The sequence below is a fragment of the Athene noctua genome, chromosome 6, assembly GCF_965140245.1.
Source record: "Athene noctua chromosome 6, bAthNoc1.hap1.1, whole genome shotgun sequence".
NCBI classification, from domain to species: Eukaryota; Metazoa; Chordata; class Aves; order Strigiformes; family Strigidae; genus Athene; species Athene noctua.
This window is the reverse complement of record NC_134042.1, coordinates 22,849,667-22,868,054: the sequence shown is the minus strand read 5'-3', so window position 1 is coordinate 22,868,054 and position 18,388 is coordinate 22,849,667. Positions and strand designations below refer to the sequence as shown.

General features: G+C 36.1%; 1 protein-coding gene across 5 annotated transcripts in view; it reads left to right on the top strand.

Annotated features, from left to right (window-relative positions):
• The window catches only part of HECTD1 (HECT domain E3 ubiquitin protein ligase 1), a 64,545-nt gene that overhangs the window by 9,725 nt on the left and 36,432 nt on the right, over window positions 1–18,388 (top strand). For 4 of the 5 annotated variants that reach the window (XM_074909836.1, XM_074909833.1, XM_074909835.1 and 1 more), the window contains exons 3-13: window positions 7,227–7,461; window positions 8,364–8,591; window positions 11,942–12,223; window positions 12,510–12,780; window positions 13,034–13,110; window positions 13,199–13,297; window positions 13,625–13,739; window positions 14,356–14,530; window positions 15,813–15,951; window positions 16,157–16,327; window positions 17,433–17,655. In XM_074909836.1, the coding sequence (XP_074765937.1) occupies window positions 7,227–7,461; window positions 8,364–8,591; window positions 11,942–12,223; window positions 12,510–12,780; window positions 13,034–13,110; window positions 13,199–13,297; window positions 13,625–13,739; window positions 14,356–14,530; window positions 15,813–15,951; window positions 16,157–16,327; window positions 17,433–17,655 (2,015 nt within the window). Of the gene's footprint in view, window positions 1–7,226; window positions 7,462–8,363; window positions 8,592–11,941; window positions 12,224–12,491; window positions 12,781–13,033; window positions 13,111–13,198; window positions 13,298–13,624; window positions 13,740–14,355; window positions 14,531–15,812; window positions 15,952–16,156; window positions 16,328–17,432; window positions 17,656–18,388 lie in introns of all 5 variants that reach the window. The other variant, XM_074909834.1, reaches the window with a different exon arrangement.

Genomic DNA, 18,388 nt, shown 5'->3' with positions numbered 1-18,388 from the left:
AAACACAACAGTAGTCTTTGAACTACCATTGTTGTTGCTGTTTGAGCTAAGGCTTTTAAGTGCATTAAAAATATCTAATTACAGAAATGAGTTTACACTGCTTATTTTTACTTGCTTAGTATCTTTGTACACTGGCAAGCTGTAAAATCAGCTGAGTCACTTCATTCGAGTTTAAGGGCTTAGCACTGGCAGAAACTTCCTGCTGTAGCTGTTTAAGAATATTGCATCTCTATGGATATTCCTGTTCCTAAAGAGCAGTGAGTTATGCTGATTATAATCCTGTAGTAATATAATTACACTAATAAATCTCCCTAGCCCTTCTTGACATTTTATCAATATGATTGTGATACTTAGAAAATGTTTTTAGATCAAGTAGATTTTCAGCAGAGGAAGAAGGCCTATTACAGAATTTGTGTATTGTGGTCTTTACAATGTAATAAACTCATTTGAATACTGAAAGCATGAATATGCTTTTTAATAGAAATGATACAGAATCAGCACTTTTTAATGGGGTTTAGTTCTTGATGTCAGTCCAGGGAACAGAGAATGCTCTACTACCCAAATCTTAATAGATAAATATTGATACCGAATAGTACTTATTTCAGACTTTTTATAATTTTATTTACAAATCTGTCTTCCAGCAAGACCTTTAAAATATGGTGGTTGGAAGACTTGCAAGATACTAAGTGGCAGAAGCTCTTATCCTGGGAGTACCACAATGAAGTTGTGTGAACATCCAGAACTGAGATACCTAAAGTAATAAGCAAGAGTTGTAGCATTGGTCACAGAGTAACCTCATTAACTCAGTGAAATCGGTCTTTCACTAAGGAGTAACAGAGTAACCTCATTAATTCACAAAGTCCCTAATCAGTTTTCTGAAGTACTCATTTAAAGTGCTTGAGGAAGTGCCCGATTTGATGTTAATATAGCTTCTTAGAAATAAAAATCTAAAAAGATTTTCCTTTAATTTTCATATTCATTAGAAGTGCCTAAATAGAAATCTGAACCTTGAAGTTTCCTATTAGCCATTATTTTCTAATTTGAAAGAATAACAAAAATATTAAAAAGTAGATATTTTTTGTTGTATTAAAAGAAACTCACCACTGTCTTTTTGTTTGTTCCATTGCATAGGTCGTTGTGAACAAAGTGATTCTTCCCCCCCCCCCCCCCCCCCCCCAAATCTGAGGATAAAGCAACTTTTTTTCCTGTCATAATTTCTTTTTTTCTGAGATATATTACTACTTTTAGTTAGTAAGTGATCAACATACAAGCAACATTGTGAAAGTGGTTTTGATATTGGAATGTTTTAAGTTTAGAAATTACGCACTCTGCTTTTTTCTCTTGGTGGAAATTGAGGCCTGCAGTGATGAAAGGATTATTTGTGTTATTTTCTCTTGGAAATCAAAAGCATCATCTGTCAGTAGATGGAAGTGTACTAAAAGTCAAACATCAGTTTCTGTCCCATCACATCAGTTCAGTGCTGTAGTTCTGCCCTCAGCCTCCTTGCTGTCCTGGGAAGGTTTGGCAGCCTTGTTTTTCCATGTAGATGGTTTCCTAAAGGCCTGTCCAGTGTGCAGCCGCTATGATATAGACACTCCTTGAGATGCTTTGCTTTGCCACCTGCCAAAGTAGCTTTTTAGTTCTGAGCAGTCTTAGTTGAAACAGCATTAGGGTCTATATTACTGATGGGACCTAATCTTCTACAGCAAATATTTGAGACAGTTTTAGGTCCCTTTGATCTATTTTTGCCCACCTAAGGAAGCCGGTAGGGATTTACCATGGAATGGTACACAACATGGCTTGTCTGACTTGCTGTTTGGTTCCTGCTGGTGTTGATTTTATTTGCTTACCTGGTGTTTTGTTAAAAAGAGAGACTGGTCCTCAAAAAGTGCTGTTCACAGGACCTGCTTGCTAGATTGGTTTCCAGGTGAGCAGTGGATTTCTTTTCCCTTTGCTGCCTTTGCTTATGCTTTAGTAACAAGGTGCCTTTACTCAGGATTGAATCAAGTGAAAGCTCAAGAACTCCGTGAAAGCCCGTTTGCATAATTTTGGGGTGTAACGACCATCCACTGAGTAAGGGCAAAACTTCCCCTTTTTCTTAGGAGTTAAGTGCCAGCATGCAGGAATCCCCAGTGGGGCTGTGTGACAGAAGGGAGGGGTGTGCTTTGGACACCTGCTGTATGGCTGTGACAGTGTTGCATCCCATCTCCCATGGTGTGCTGGTGTTCCCATCATCCCCTTCCAGTCCTTCCTCCGGCACTACTCACAGATGCACATTCTTGTCCCTGAGATGTGTGGAGCGGATGCTCATAGCTTCAACCACGAGAGACTCATGTAATAGCTTAGGGCAGATTCGGGGATTAGAGGGTGATCTCTATAAAGCTGCCTTGTGTACTTCTATTTGTAACACAGTTATTGATAGGAAAGTGATCTACAGCATAATGACTGAAACTCTTCAAAATGACAGCTGTACAATGTAATGCTGTTACTATTTGAGCCACTTGCTTGAGAAGACTGTGACTGGAGTGCTGGCGATGTGTCGGTTCACCCTTCTCTGCTATTACAGGCTCAACCACTGATCTGGACGTGTGCGAATGACTGAACTGATACTTTCTGTTCCCTCACTAGCAGGAGCTTTAGGGACTGCTAAGTCCTGATAGAATTTCAGCGGGCAAAAAGAATCTGAATTTATCTGTATGGCATGTGCATGCTCATGCACATGATCTGTGTGCATCTTTTAAGGGTTCCTGTGTAGCTAACCGTTCTCTGTCTACTGGAACACTAGTTTGTAGTTTTCACCATGAAATAAATATTTTTCTAGAGAATACTGAAGTTTGTTTGGGGTTTCTTTGCTTTGTATAGAGGATGTTTCCTAAGTGTTTTAATCCCTCTGCATAAAACTTAGCTGTCCATGTGGTTTATCTAGTTGTGTAGTAAATTTGTTCTCCCTTTATTCAGCTGCTGCTCTTGATTCTACCACATTTTCCAATGCCTAGACCAAATATTTTTGCAAATAATGTATCTTTAGTTATTACAGAACCAAGGTCGAAGTTCTCTTGTGACCTTCATTAGCTGTAGCACTTTGTGTGTATACCTTGTTCCTGTTGTGAATATTACTGCTCCAAGTAGAGCAGAGTAGAGCATCATTCTTACCTGGTCCTTTTGCATGCATGTTCAGGGTGGCAATTTAGACAGCAAACGTGAGCATAATGACAGCAGTGCAGTTAATTCCTTGGATAGTTTTTGGAGAAACTGGAATAAAAAATTGTCTTCCCTGGAACGTCTCTATTAAAATAGCAGAAAATGCTGGTAGTGAGTTAACACAGTAAACTGGTAGTAATGTGCTTTAAAAAGCTGTGAGGAAGTGGAATAAAGAAATCCAGTGTAATGATGTGGTAGGCTAAACAGTAAATTGCAGTTGTGAAAACTGCTGAGATATAGAGATAAGATGTAGTAATGTGGGGTGATTAGTTTTCATTCCCTTGTCTTTATCTGTCCTATTGTACAATTATACTTTAGGCTTTCTAGGATGGAATCTGTTGGTTTGCTCTTGTAGTGCAGGGAGATCCTGACCTGGGACAAGTACCCTCAGGTGCTACAGTATGACAAATACTAATGACTTCTATGTCCCAGGCAATAGATTAGGAGAAGGAGGTGCTAACCATTATTAGGAACTTTTTTGGATAGGAGAAGAAAATGCAGTGAGAAGTTCAGAACTAGTAATGAGTGAAGGCTCAGTCTTAATCTAATGTGTCTAGTGATCACAAGACTGCAGTAAATTAAGGCGGGAAGTGTTTTAATCTTGCGGGCTGTGCATGTGTGTGTATGCAGTCCTGCTAGTTTGCTTATGTGATATTAATGAAGGCCAGTCAGTTACATTTGCCCACCAGAAGCTCCTGCTACTGGACTGTTTCACTTAGTTCTGTACAGAAATTTACCATCTTAATCATAACAATCTGCATAATTGGAATACTGTTTAAATTCTAGGAAATAATTTTCATCTACTAATAGGGTTTTTTGGTCTTGTCTCAAACTCTTGATACCCACAGAGTGAAGGACTACCTGAAGAGGTTTGAGCATAGCTCCTTGTGGATGTGTTTCGTACAAATATGATTCAATAATGGCATTTTCATAGAATTATAAAAAGCCTGTACCTGACCAGAAGGGCTGTTAACATATGAGTAGTGAAGAACCCTGTATACTTGACTGGCATAATAAACATACCTTTTTCTGCTGATATAATTACATGTTCAAAATGTTAATGAGCTGTGCTGCTTAGAACAAAGCATAGCAATGTATTGGCCTGAAATGATATTACCAAGCAGTGGACAAGATAGAGGTCCTGTCTAGGCAAATTGCTGTATTGTGGACTGCACTGGCCAAATGTGTCTTTTGTGTCTGAGAATGTAACTGATGACTGGACTTTATTTGAAAGTCATTGTCAGTGTTGCTGCCATCCTTTGGGGCTTGAAAGATCAGGTTTGATCTCTTGCTAGCTGTGACCTCTTTGAAAAATTAATAGCTACATATAGTAGATTGTTAAGGCAGTCTTTATAAAACAACAATAAAAATACTTTTTGACAGTCTCACTGGCAAATTCTCAGAGCTGATAGAGTCCAGGTCTGTCTGCTTTACTTTCTTCAGAAATACTTCAGACTTCTGCATGCATTTTATTGCCTGGTATGATGCATTACTGTACTGTGTAGAACTTGAACTAAACTGAGTTGAGAGACACACAAGGGGGAAGAAAATAACACAGCTGTACATATTGTGTGCTAAAATAATAATAAGCAGCTCTCATTTGCTGTTTTGGAGACTAAGACAAAAATGCCAGTGTGATGATTTTTTTTCTTTTTTTTTTTTTTTCATCTTCCTGATAACAATGTCTGAGAAAAATGTTTACACTTCTATTACTTCTAAATTTGTATTAGATGTAATAATGACTAAGCTTTTTATTATCTTTATATGCATCATTGTATGACTGATGCTTCTTCATAAATTGTCCCAGTTTTCACCTTTTTTACTATGCATTTTTCTGTTACACATTGATTATATGATTTGCTAGATTAGTTTATAGTTGGTCCAGAGCATACTATTAGAAGGCTAGATTTTTTTTAATTGTTAGGTAATGGGCAACTGTTTAAAAATGTTTAATGAGTTCTGTGTTGAAATGCCATGAATTAACTCTTAAAAAGAAAAAAATGTTGAAGATAACATGCATCACAAATGTTTAGTTTGCAGTAAATTAGTGTGTACTGAAGTGGATAGTGCATAAAACTTCATGCCACAAGGCTGGTGTGTTTTGTTCTGGTTTACTTTCAAGCCTGTGATTTTGTGTGTGTTGCTTCTTGATTTGCTGCAGGAAAAAGGAGAGGAAAAATAACTTAGCATTTAAATTAATGCTTCAGTATTGCTTTTTCTGCTCTTTTTTTTTTTTTTTTCTGTTCAGTCTTCATTATTATCCTTAATAAATATTTATAAAATGTTTCTACTACCTCTTCTACATGGTGTAGTCTAGCTCTCAACTTCCAGGTTACTAGCAGTATCCAACAAAACTAAAAAAAAAACCCCAAACAGACAAAAAAAACCCAAACAAAAAAACCCACCACACCACTGAAGACCCAAACCTGAACTGTTAAAAAGAAACAGGCATAGAGCTCAAAGTGGAAGTAGCCTGAAAGAATGTTCTGTGACAGTCCTTGTTAAAATTAGATTAGTTGCTATTTTCAGAAAGAATAAAAAAATTATTTTTTCAGAACAAGTGAAATTCTTATTATTGCTGCTGTTAGAGGAATTCAACATGCATTACCATAGTCTACAAAATTAGTTGAAGTTTGGGTAGCTTTTTATTTTGAGAATCAAGTAATTCTGGCAGATTAAGTATATGACAAATCTACATTTTCTTCCTGAAACCTTGCGATGCAACTTGGTTTCCTTATTGGAGGACTGGAATAGTTTCTTGAAGTCAGAAAACATGTTCTGACAGCAAGTGGAAGTTGTTTTTTGCCTCCTAATTGAAAAAGTATAGTCTATGACTAATGAAGCTAGAGGTTCTGGCAAAGTCATTTTTAAAAACCTAAACCCTTAAGTTTTTGACAATGAGCTGTATTCTTATAAGAGTGTTGCTAATAGAGTGCACAGGCATTTGTGTGCTGGCAAAGATTTAGGTATAAATGATAGGCTCTTAGTAACTGTATTTTTGCTGTATCTGCTGGGTAATTGGCTCTTGTGCTCAAGTGTTTTAAGGACAGGAACAGATGTCTTCCAAATTTTAAAATTTCCATTTTCAAAAAATACAGCCAAGATCCATTTGTCTTTTTATAAACTGTTAAATCATAGAAAAAAAAATGGTAAATGTTAGATTTGCTAAGTACTGCATTTAACTCCCTGCAAAAATCTCGAGGTTTTTCTCTGCTGCTGTCTTTGGAAATCTAAGAAACATAGTTTACTAGTATTATAGTTTGCTAGTATTACAATGGAGACAGTGGAGCTCTCCTTACTTTTCACTTGGTTATACATGTGTGGTTTCATTTTGCTTTGTTTTTTTAAGATTTTTGTTTATTGGTGAATTTTTTTTCTTGCAATATAATGTTTGAAGAACACTGTTCATAGCAGTGTTTTACTGGTCTGTCTGGTGGTGCATAAAATGAAACAATTTTGAACACCAAAACACTTGAAGAGGTAGTACTGTCTGCTTTAAATTTTTTGTACCGAAATGCTTTTTGTGTCATTGTATGGTAGTCACCTAATAATGACTACAAATTTCAGACTTTTTTTTCCAGTGGATAATGTCTTTAAAATGGAAAGTTACTGTGTAACCTCTTCTTAAGAAAGATGTGGAGTTAAATAGCAAATTTCTTAAATATTTATTATCATGAACCTTGAAGCTCTGTTAAGAAAAAAAGCATTCCATTTGGCGATTCCTAAAATAATTTCCCAAGAGGACAATTTTTTCCCTATATGGTTGTAAAATTTCAAGAATACATTTTTCTGCTGGCTTCCTCCCTAATACAGCATCTTTTCAGGTTACTGATTTGAATTTTGGGGTGTGTATCAGATGCCTGAATCTTAGTGTTTTAAATGATCTGATCCAACTATAAAGTAATTGAGCAAGTCATGCCAGCATGAAAACTATTAATCTGTTAATCTGAAAGTGTATGGAATTACTCATTGTGGAGAAATTTGCACAATTTATCAATCTGCTGTTGTATTTTTTTTCCCTGCAGATGCCCTCCTCGAACTTTTTTACCCGCACTGTGCAAAATTTTCCTTGATGAAAGTGCTCCAGACAATGTATTAGAAGTTACAGCTCGTGCCATAACGTATTACCTGGATGTATCAGCTGAATGCACCCGTAGGATTGTGGGAGTGGATGGAGCTATTAAGGCACTTTGTAATCGTTTAGTAGTTGTTGAACTTAACAACAGAACGAGCAGAGATTTGGCTGAGCAGTGTGTGAAGGTACGTGTACTGAAGAACTTTCTGTTTTTAAGAAGGAGCTGGAAAATTTGCTGTTTCTGAAGACCTTGCTCATATTCTAATCCTATTTATTATATTAAAATGTGAAGCAAAAACATAGAGTAGGATAAAAGTGTACATGCCAGAAATACTTCTTATCTTTACTATCAGTCTGGTACTCTTCAAAGCTGACATTCCTTTTAAACAAAGTCTAGAAAAAGAAACAAAAAAATACTAGAAGAAAGTTTTCCTGTTTATCTTGACTAGAATGCTAAGGGCTAATTTTATGCTCAAAAGGGTATGAAGAATTGATCCAGATATAGATCAATTACCTGCTGTAAAAACGTTGTCTGCTGTCTCTTCAGCAGCACTAGACACAGCTCCTCTGCACAACTTGGAAAGTTTTCAGAAAACTTTCCAAGACCCTTAAAATCGCTTGTTTAAAGCATAGCTCATGGCCCTATAATAGCATATAGTTTGAGTCCTTGATTGCCATGGTATCAGACTTTATGCATGTTTTTCCAATTTACTAGTTCTAGTCTATGCAAAAGTATATCACTGAAGTACTGGGGTAACAGTACTCTTGAAAATTTCAGAGCTGTCAGTTGTGTATTATCCAAAGACTTCATTCTCCCAGGAAAAGATACTATTATGTAACTGTCTTTCATGAACACCTGTTAAGACCATGCCACTGGGGGATGTTCTTGTACTCGCTCCTCTATTTTTGAAGAAAACCGTAACTATTAGAGTACTGAAGGCGTTAGCCTCTTCTGGGTGTTGAGGAAAGAGAGGTTTGGGTTGGGTTTTTTCTTGTTGTTTCATTTTCTTAACCAGTTGTGTAGACAGATATAAACAAATAACTGACTTTGTGTACTTCATTCTAATTACATTTAATCTTCTCACAGGTGTTAGAATTAATCTGTACCCGTGAGTCAGGAGCTGTGTTTGAAGCTGGAGGGTTGAATTGTGTTCTGACATTTATTCGTGACAGTGGACACCTTGTTCATAAAGATACTTTGCATTCAGCTATGGCTGTGGTATCCAGACTCTGTGGCAAAATGGAGCCTCAGGATTCTTCATTAGAGATCTGTGTGGAATCACTGTCTAGTTTATTAAAACATGAAGACCATCAGGTAATGTAATAGTTGGCTGAATATGCTATAAATTTAACTTCCATAATTTTTAATAAATTAATGGCTAGATATTTTTGGCATAGCCTCCACAACTATTTACATAGTAGTTGTTATATTTGGATATTTTTTTTTTACGCCTGTGGTGACAAGAGCATTTTTATACTCCTTAGCGTTTGACTCCAGCACTGTTGTGTGAATACAATCTTATTTAACCTCTGAGAACTTTATTGAAAAATATCCTGTAACTTTTTTCAGTGCATTTTGAAATACTTTCTGAAGTAATTATTGTTCTATGTCTGTACCTCAGTCACTATTAAATTGAGTATAAATAAGAAACAAAAATCAATTTGGTTTGTTTTTCTTTTGCCAAACTAAGAGAAGCAATAAAAACATCCACAATCAGTGCTAAAATATGACATTGGAATCTAGTTTAAATGATACTACTATAGATGCAGCCACTACTTTATTGCAGTTTTATTAACTTGAGATGAAGCAGTCCTTGTAAAGTCTAGAAAATGAATCTTAGAGGAATTACCTTCCCATTAGTAGAATCCTTTTGTGTATGACATACCAATGTTTTGCAATAACTAGCCAAATTCTTGCTGTACACTGCTCAGGCTTCTTGTCCATACCATTCACAGTCCCCATTTCACCCACCCCCATGTCTGTCCTCATTCCTTTCTCTACATGCCCCTCACATCCCAGTCTAGTTTATTAAGCACATTATATTTGGGAGACTGCATCTTTCTGCCTGGGAGCTAACTTTTTTTAATATGTTTTCAGATATTTTTGAAAGACTCACTTGGCAGGGGACTGTCACACTATCTGTTTTGGAACAAGCTACCATGTTTTTTAGATATTATATAATTTTATTAATGCACTGATCATCTCGGGCAAACTAATCCTGAAATTTAGACCATAAATCTGTAGTATTTTCACTCTTTTCCAGTTTATGATATATTTGAAAAAAAAACAATTGCTGTGGCTGTTGGAGATCTGAATGAGAGTTCAAATTAATTTAGTCTTTTAGCAGTTAAACTTTAGGGTAGGTGTGCTTAAGATTGGAGTAACCCAGATGATTATAATAAATCTGTACTGGTATTCTTGAGAAAAGTGTATTGTGTGAATAAGCTTCAGGATTTACAATGAATGTTGATGTGTATCACAGATTTGCCCAGTGACTTCCTTTGTAAAATTTTGTTGTTCCGCCCCATCATCCTTTTACATGGTTGGATTTGATCACTTCTTGTGTAGGCTGACAGTAACATTACTTCGGGGAAGAGTTCAGACCAGATGAATGTGAGCCCAAGAAGAGCTTATCTATAAATTACTTTTTTTAACCCATCTACTAGACTTGCAATTTGTGAGAAGAAATGTAAATACCTTCCACAGTATTCTTTTGCTTTGTAAACTAATGCCACTAATGCAGTATGTTAAATAAGCTGAACCTTGCTTGTGTGTTTCTGACAGAGCTGTTCTGGTAAAAATCCATAAAGTATATACAGATTATGTAAAATTGGCAGATTTTTTTTATCCATTGTGCTATCAAAGAACTGGAGCAAAATGCAAGAGGACATGAAAAGTGACCATTACAAGTTAAAGAACAAAATGCCTTGTAAAAGAGTATTGATAAATCAGAATGCTTGGCATGCAAGCACCATGCCGGAAGTTTAGCATGATTTGAATTTATTTAGGAGAAACTTTGTTTTTCAAGTCCTCAAAAACTTTATGGAGATTTAAGATTTTAACTTCAGGAAGTCTGGCGAATAGTCTAATCTTGTTCTGTGTGTTAATGAGTAACTGTCTTTAAACCCTTGGTATGTGATAGCTGATAATCATGGGCTGCACTAGAAGTTGATGACGTTTTAGGGAGTAAGAACTGTTGTAATTTAGGGTTTGGTTAAGAGTAGGTATCACTGTTTTTTTGTTTTGTGGGTTTTTTGTTTTTACTATTTCTTGACACCTGTCTGGTTTGCTACTGCACATCTACGAAGGTAAATGTGCCTGAAGCAGCTCATCTTGATATGCATCCTTATCTGACAGATGGAGGCACTTGTAGTGTATAGATGAGAGAGGTATTAAAGGCAAAACCACCCTTTTTTTTCCAACACCAAAATGAAAAGGGGTGGGATCCTTTCCTGGGCAGTAGGCCAGCAGTAATTTTTGCCAGATTGTTAAGAGGATCATCAGTAAGCCTTGTCTCCATAGTGTCACTGTTTGGTGAGTTTTTTTGTTTTGTTTTTGTTTTGTTTTTTCCCTGTAGCGACAAACCTAAATGTTGAAGTTTGTATTTTATTATCACAAAAATATTTGCATATCCCTGGGTCAGGTGCTCAGTGGGCAGTCTGGATTATCTAAAGGTAAAATCTGCTTTTCCCCGTTGGTCCTATTTTTAGGCTTGGTGCAGTTGAAAAATTTTGTTTCCTTAAGAGAAAGAAGTATGTAAACCTTTAAATACAACTTTAACTATCAGACTTCATTGTCAGTTTAATACTTTGGGAGTTCTGAGTTGGTGCCTCAGCTGATGACTTGTCTGATAGCATTCCTTTTAATAGAAAGCTCCAAATTGATTGTAATATTAGCATAATATGTTATAATTTGACATTTATAATTAATATTTGTATTATATTAACAGAGAAGATAAAGCTGCAAAGAAATTTGTCTTCATTGTTCTTTGAGGAATAAAGTTGAAGTTCAGTAAATGTGTGAAAGTTAAGAAATAAAACCTCATAGTGCATTTTCTTGGTGTTTTGTTTTTTTAAGGTTTTTGAGTTTTATTATTAGAAGGCCTCTTTAACAGTTTGTAACATCAGAACAACCAGAAGGTTAAGCACTCCATATTTCAATACCAAGACATGGGTTGTTTTAATTTTTTTCAAACTATATTGTCGGAATGGACAACAGCTAGAGGGGATTATAAATAGTGTTTCCTGGAAGAACAACATCTATAACTAAAAACTTTTAAAATGTGCTTCCAACATCTATTAATTTGGCAATTTTATTGTTAAACATGTTTTTCTGGATTGATTTGGGGTTTTGCTCATATAGCTAAGTAGATGCTCACAATGCTGAACTTTAGACAAAAATTGTTTCCTTGATTTCTATATATCATCAACAGAGAGAAAGGGGGAAAAAAACCCACAACAGTGCAGTCCTTCAGTGAGCCGTTCAGAGCACTGTTGTGTTCCAACTCTGAGTTTCTGGCTTAAAAATCCTGTCTCTGTTCATTGACTCTGAAGAGAATCTGGGGAAATCAGCTTCTGTGTCCTGTATTCTTGTGAATATCCCCTTAGCATCTGCTCGTCCTAAGTGACACGTTTTTCATTGTTTCTCTTGCACTTCTTTCTTAGGTTTCAGATGGAGCTCTGAGATGCTTTGCTTCATTAGCTGACAGATTCACACGGCGTGGAGTTGACCCAGCCCCATTAGCTAAGCATGGATTAACTGAGGAGTTGTTATCTCGCATGGCAGCTGCTGGTGGAACAGCATCAGGACCATCTTCAGCTTGCAAACCTGGACGGAGTAGCACTGGAGCACCATCTACAGCTGCAGACTCTAAATTAAGTAATCAGGTGTCAACTATTGTAAGCCTGTTGTCAACCCTGTGTAGAGGCTCTCCAGTAGTAACACATGTAAGAAATCCTTTTATGCTACAGCTTTTTGTTCTCATAGGATTGTTCTCATAGGATTTTACTTATGTACTTTAATCTATGCAAGATCTGTATTGCTATTTTGTATATAGATATACAGATTTCTAGATTTTATTTGTGTATATATACACATATACACACGTGCACATAGGTTATTTATAAAGAGGGGACAAAAGGAAACATTTCATATGGAAATGAAACCCAATTCTGATAGTATTTTCTAAAGCCCTGTATATTTTTTATTGTTCAGACTTTTAATTATTTCCAGGATCTCCTAAGATCTGAACTCCCAGATTCTATAGAAAGTGCGTTGCAGGGTGATGAGAGATGTGTACTGGATACCATGCGGTTAGTAGATCTTCTTTTGGTGCTACTGTTCGAAGGGAGAAAAGCCCTGCCAAAATCCAGTGCTGGATCTACAGGCAGAATCCCAGGGTTGCGAAGACTGGATAGTTCTGGGGAACGTTCTCATCGGCAGCTGATAGATTGCATCCGCAGTAAGGATACTGATGCACTAATAGATGCTATTGACACAGGAGGTAAGCAAAAATACTCTAGAAAAGAAAATGAGACAGCTAAAGTATCTCTTTATTTTTATAATGTATGGTGTCATAACAAATGCTTAGGTAGTACCTTGAAAATCTGTATAGATAAATTCGTTTATTTTGTTAAATACATAACAGATCTTGTTAGCAACAATTCCTGTGCTACTTTATTGCAATTAAGGGCAGAAGTGCTTCCCTAGGATTGTTGAGGATGCTTAATTTTTTAAAATTTAATTGTATCTTTCAGCTTTTGAAGTAAACTTTATGGATGATGTAGGACAAACTCTTTTAAACTGGGCCTCAGCTTTTGGAACTCAGGAAATGGTAAATCAGTTTTATAGAATCTTAAAAACTTAGGTTATTTATGTAAAGAAAGATGAAAAAAACTGGTTTACTTTTTCTTGCTTAACAGGTAGAATTTCTCTGTGAAAGGGGTGCTGATGTTAACAGAGGTCAGAGGTCATCCTCATTACATTATGCAGCATGTTTTGGAAGACCTCAGGTAGCAAAGGTATGGTTTAAACTGACAATCAGCCTTATATACTGACTTTTTGCCTTGTTCTATACAAAATGTCTTCAATGAAATATGTTTTAACATGTGCACTGTCAAATGTTTACATGTTCTTTATAGTGTTTATCAAAACACAAATTTTTCATTAAGATAGGGCAGTAATATACATAAAAATAGTTTTATATTAGCTCTACAGATACAAAAAGAACGTAATGTTCTTACTTCAAGCATGAGAAAAGTGGAAGAAGAATGTATGAAAAAAATGTTTACTACTTTGGAAGAAGGAATCTTAATGTTTTTTCCATATTTAAAAAAATTTGTTCTCAGACTCTCTTACGACATGGTGCAAACCCTGATTTGAGAGATGAAGATGGGAAAACTCCTTTAGACAAAGCTCGTGAAAGGGGGCACAGTGAAGTAGTAGCTATTCTTCAGTCTCCAGGTGAGGGCAGTTTTTAATTTCATACCCTTGCTAGTAGAAATGCTTCTATTTGTTAAGTAATTCAATTATTAGAATTTTATTCTATTAAGATTAATTTTTAAAAAAGTTTGTGACCAACCTTCCTTATCTGCAAAGTACATATAAATGCCTTGATATTTTAGATGTTCTTAAGGGACGAGGATTACCAAGGAAACTGCTGACTGGGCACAAGCAGTGCTAGTGGTCCTGCTCGTCAGCTGCGTTATGGTGCTGGACTGGGTTTTTGCTGTGGGTTCAGAGGGTGTCAGCCTTGGTAGCTTCTCTGTCATCCATTCTTTCTACATGGGAACTGCATTTTACCTGTTTGTGAGACTTTTGTAGGGCTGGAGCCACAGGTGGTTATATATTCATATTTAGTTTGCTTTAAGGACTTTGAGCTTCTCCTGTGAGAGGTCTTCAGCGGTACTTGTTATCAGTTTTCTTCAAGAAGTCTTGCACATGCAAATTTTATATTTTTAGGAATGCATATTCCTATTCAGATACTTAAATGTTAGTAAAGAAAACTCTTACACATATTTGAAGCAGTTTTTGGTTTTGTTGTGCCACTGAACATTTTTTGGGAAAAAATATTTTCCAGGGGACTGGATGTGTCCTGTTAACAAAGGAGATGAGAAGAAAAAGAAAGATGCAAACAAGGATGAGGAAGAATGTAATGAACCCAAAGGAGATCCAGAAATGGCACCCATATACTTGAAAAGATTATTGCCTGTGTTTGCACAAACATTTCAACAAACTATGTTGCCTTCAATAAGGTAATATTATCATGATAGCCAATTTTCCTGCATATTTTGAATTTCTGAATTCACTCAAAATAGCCAAGGTGGATTTTTTTTCATTAAAAATTATGACATTTAAAAGTTTAAGTAATGCAAGTGACATTCAACATATTTGTTTGAATAGAAGCGGTGGTTTGAGGTGTTGCAAGTCTGATTTTTACTTAGGATTTTAGCTAGCATTTTTTCCTTTCTGGGCAAGTGATGTCTTTGGAAAAAACCATTAGTGAATCAGAAGTGGGAAAACAAAGTATACTCTTGACTATAGTAGCATGATGAAAGAATGCTATGTTCATATAGTACCTTGCATAGACAGTATATTCTGTGTATTGGGTTACAGCTGTCTGGAGAAGATGCCTCTTACTGAGAGAATTAAAAGAATGTAATCTAATACTTAAAAAGGAATACGGTGGGTGGCATAATGGTTGCGTTAAATTGCATGTGACCACTGAGCCTTTTACACTACAAATATAGCACTTGCTTGATCCTCACTTGTGGTCCCAGTGCTCATGGGCACTTTGAGGGGTGAAAATGCAAGATAAAAAGGGACTCTAGTGGAAAGAGACTCTACATGAGCTCATGACAGAAAGCTTAAACTAGGTCATTTTAAATGAAGGAAATAAGAAACCATGTTAACAATCTGCATGATTTAACTGTTGTTGCAGATTGTTGGAAGGAAGTAGTTGGCTCTCTGTATTTTAAAGTTTTCTTTATAAATCAGGTAAATTATGTTTTTAAAAGTTAGTCAGAAATATTCAGCTTGAATAATACAGGATTGAATGGCTTTCAAATTGTAGTTCTTAAGTGGAAAGTTGCATGAGCTAATACTAATTTTAGACTTTAAAACTCTAGGGATTTTGCCGAAACATGGGGTGTATGTGACAGAAATGGAGGGCTGGATACCTGGGAAGGAGATGGTGTCCAGAAGTAATTGCCATTACTAAGAGTGCATAAAGACAGAATGTAGAATAGGTTTACCTAGAGAAAGGTTGAGGGGAGAAGAATGTTAGACTTTCTTCTCTAAGAAGATCAGTAAATGAATTATTATTGGAAATAATCTAGGATTTATTAACAATAACCAATTTTTGCTCCAATAATGAGAACTGAAACTCATTTAAAATTTCTGTTTTTAAAGCACGCTTAAATATAGTGAGAAAGCACTTTTCTCTTGAACTTTCTGCTGCATTGTTTACTGCTTGCGCTACCTTTGTAAGAATCTTCTTTTTTTTTTTTTTTTTCCCCCTTGTGATCTCTTTTAAAGGAAAGCAAGTCTTGCTCTCATTAGAAAAATGATACATTTTTGTTCTGAGGCGCTGCTGAAAGAGGTTTGTGACTCTGATGCTGGCCACAATCTGCCTACAATACTGGTTGAGATAACAGCTACTGTTCTTGATCAAGAGGTAGGAAGAAAGAAAATGTTGTCCTTTCATGAAACCAGTGCAGAAAAGGGGGTTATGCTCATTGGTTCCACATACTTGTTAATAATTAACTGTGAAGTGTGTATAGCATCCATCTGTGACCCTGTTTGTGAACTTCAGCATATAAAGATATTTTAAAGTAAAGAGATCTTCTTTATTGTTGCCTTTCCATCCCAATGTATTACAGGATGATGATGATGGCCATTTGCTAGCCTTGCAAATCATAAGGGATTTGGTGGATAAAGGTGGTGATCTTTTTCTAGACCAACTGGCTAGACTTGGTGTAATTAGTAAAGTGTCAACTTTGGCGGGGCCATCATCTGATGATGAAAATGAAGAGGAGTCTAAACCTGAGAAGGTAAGTACAGATTTGATAACTTTTATTTGTTCCTGTAGAGCCAGCACTTTTATACAATTTTCGCTGTTATGAAAATGTCCAGTGCAAGGTAGTTAGTTTATTAATGCCTGTTGTATACCATTTGTTTTAATTGTTTTTATTGTTGTTTTCTGTAAGTTCATTTTCTGTTAGCACATTATTATCTGCTGAGATTTCCTAGTCATACTTACTTGTGGTCAAGTTGATTGACACTTGTTGTTGTGTAGTGTTTGAAAATGACTGCTAAATGAAATGAATCCTTTCTGAACAAAGTGTATCTCTTCCAATGTATATACAGCAGATGATTGCCGATTTTTTAAACATCATTATGAAATACACTAAAAATACAAAAAAGAAAATAATTTTCTACATAATGAAAACCTTAAGTGCATATTGAAGTAATTTACCAATTTTCAACAGTCATTACTGACTACTCAGATGAACCAAATGGATAACAGACCACTTCTGTTATCCATTCAGTTAAGATTTATAGCTAAGCCTGAAGTGTATAGTTAAGCTTTTTTACTGTGGGTTTTGGGTGGTTTGGGTTTTTTTGAGCTTGTTTTTTTGGTGGATAGTGGGTTTGGGGTTTTTTTAGTGTTTAGGTATTAAAAAGCTGTCTCGACATGGTCCTGGGCAACTGGCTCTAGGTGGCCCTGCCTGAGTGGAGGTTTCGACTAGATGGTTTCCAGAGGTCCCTTTCAACCTCAACCATTTTGTGATTCTTTTCTCACAATACAAGTTTTGAACAGAGGTGGATGTCCCAGTCAGTAGGCTACTGTTACTATTTTTGGTAGATAAATCTGTATCTGAAAGGAAAATTCTTCTTAGAAGTATCTTATGCTATTAAAGAATACTTTTAAAGATACATCTTACAGACAGGGGTATAGTTCCTATACTTTGGTTTGAGTAATTCTTTTTCTCTTCAAGCCTTTTTAAAAATCTGTCTTGTGTGTTGGTTTTCTATTAGTTTTGGGGTTTTTAATGGGTTGGAGGTTTGGGGTTTTTTGTTGTTGGTGGTTTGGTGGTAGGGGGTTTTTTTTTTGGTTTGTGTTTTTTTTGTTTGTTCAATACGATTTTATTACAGGAGGATGAACCACAGGAGGATGCTAAAGAACTGCAACAGGGTAAACCGTATCACTGGAGAGACTGGTCAATCATTAGGGGAAGGGACTGCCTCTATATCTGGAGTGATGCTGCAGCCCTGGAGCTATCTAATGGTAGTAATGGATGGTTCAGATTTATCTTGGATGGAAAACTGGCCACAATGTATTCCAGTGGCAGCCCTGAAGGAGGATCTGATAGTTCAGGTAGTTTCTTTACAATTCAAGACCGAGTTAAGTTTTGAGACTGTTACATTTGTTTATATAATTTGATTGGAGCTGTTTTGTTTTGCAGGAATTGGCTTACTAAATAGTAAAGGATGTAAACAGGTGGAAGGTGGTCAGTTAATTGTGATGCTTTTTATCAGATAGCATGTGACCATAACTTGATTTCCTTGGTGAACTGTGTTAAGTAAACATCTTGCCAGTAAAAGTGTATTAACTTTGTTTTGTTTTGATTCTTCTCCATGCATACTTAATTTTTTCACCCCAGTCATTAAAAGCACTTTGTAGTGGCCGTCCCAGGAAAAGCAGGTTGAAATGGTGATTTGTTGTTTGCTTCTAGCTAGCAGAATGAAATTGCATGTGTTTGAAGACAAAGTAATGGAAAGTTTCTCATCAGGATTGGGAAACGAATTACAGTGTCTTAATTGTTTGTCGGAGAGAGGATAAGGGAACAGACCTTATGCACTGGCAATGCACAGGTGGTTTTAATTTTATGTACAAAGTACACAACTTGTTCTGGATGCAGAAACAACCCTCCTTTATTATTTCATCTTTTTTGCAATGAAGTTCATGCATTTATGAACCTGCAGACATAAAATGCTTTGCAATACTACTGTGTTTTCACAAGCCATTGAGTGAAATAACAGAACATATTATGATTCAGGATAGAAATTGAGTGCTAAAGACTTTGTCTGTAGATTTTGGGGCTTGAAGA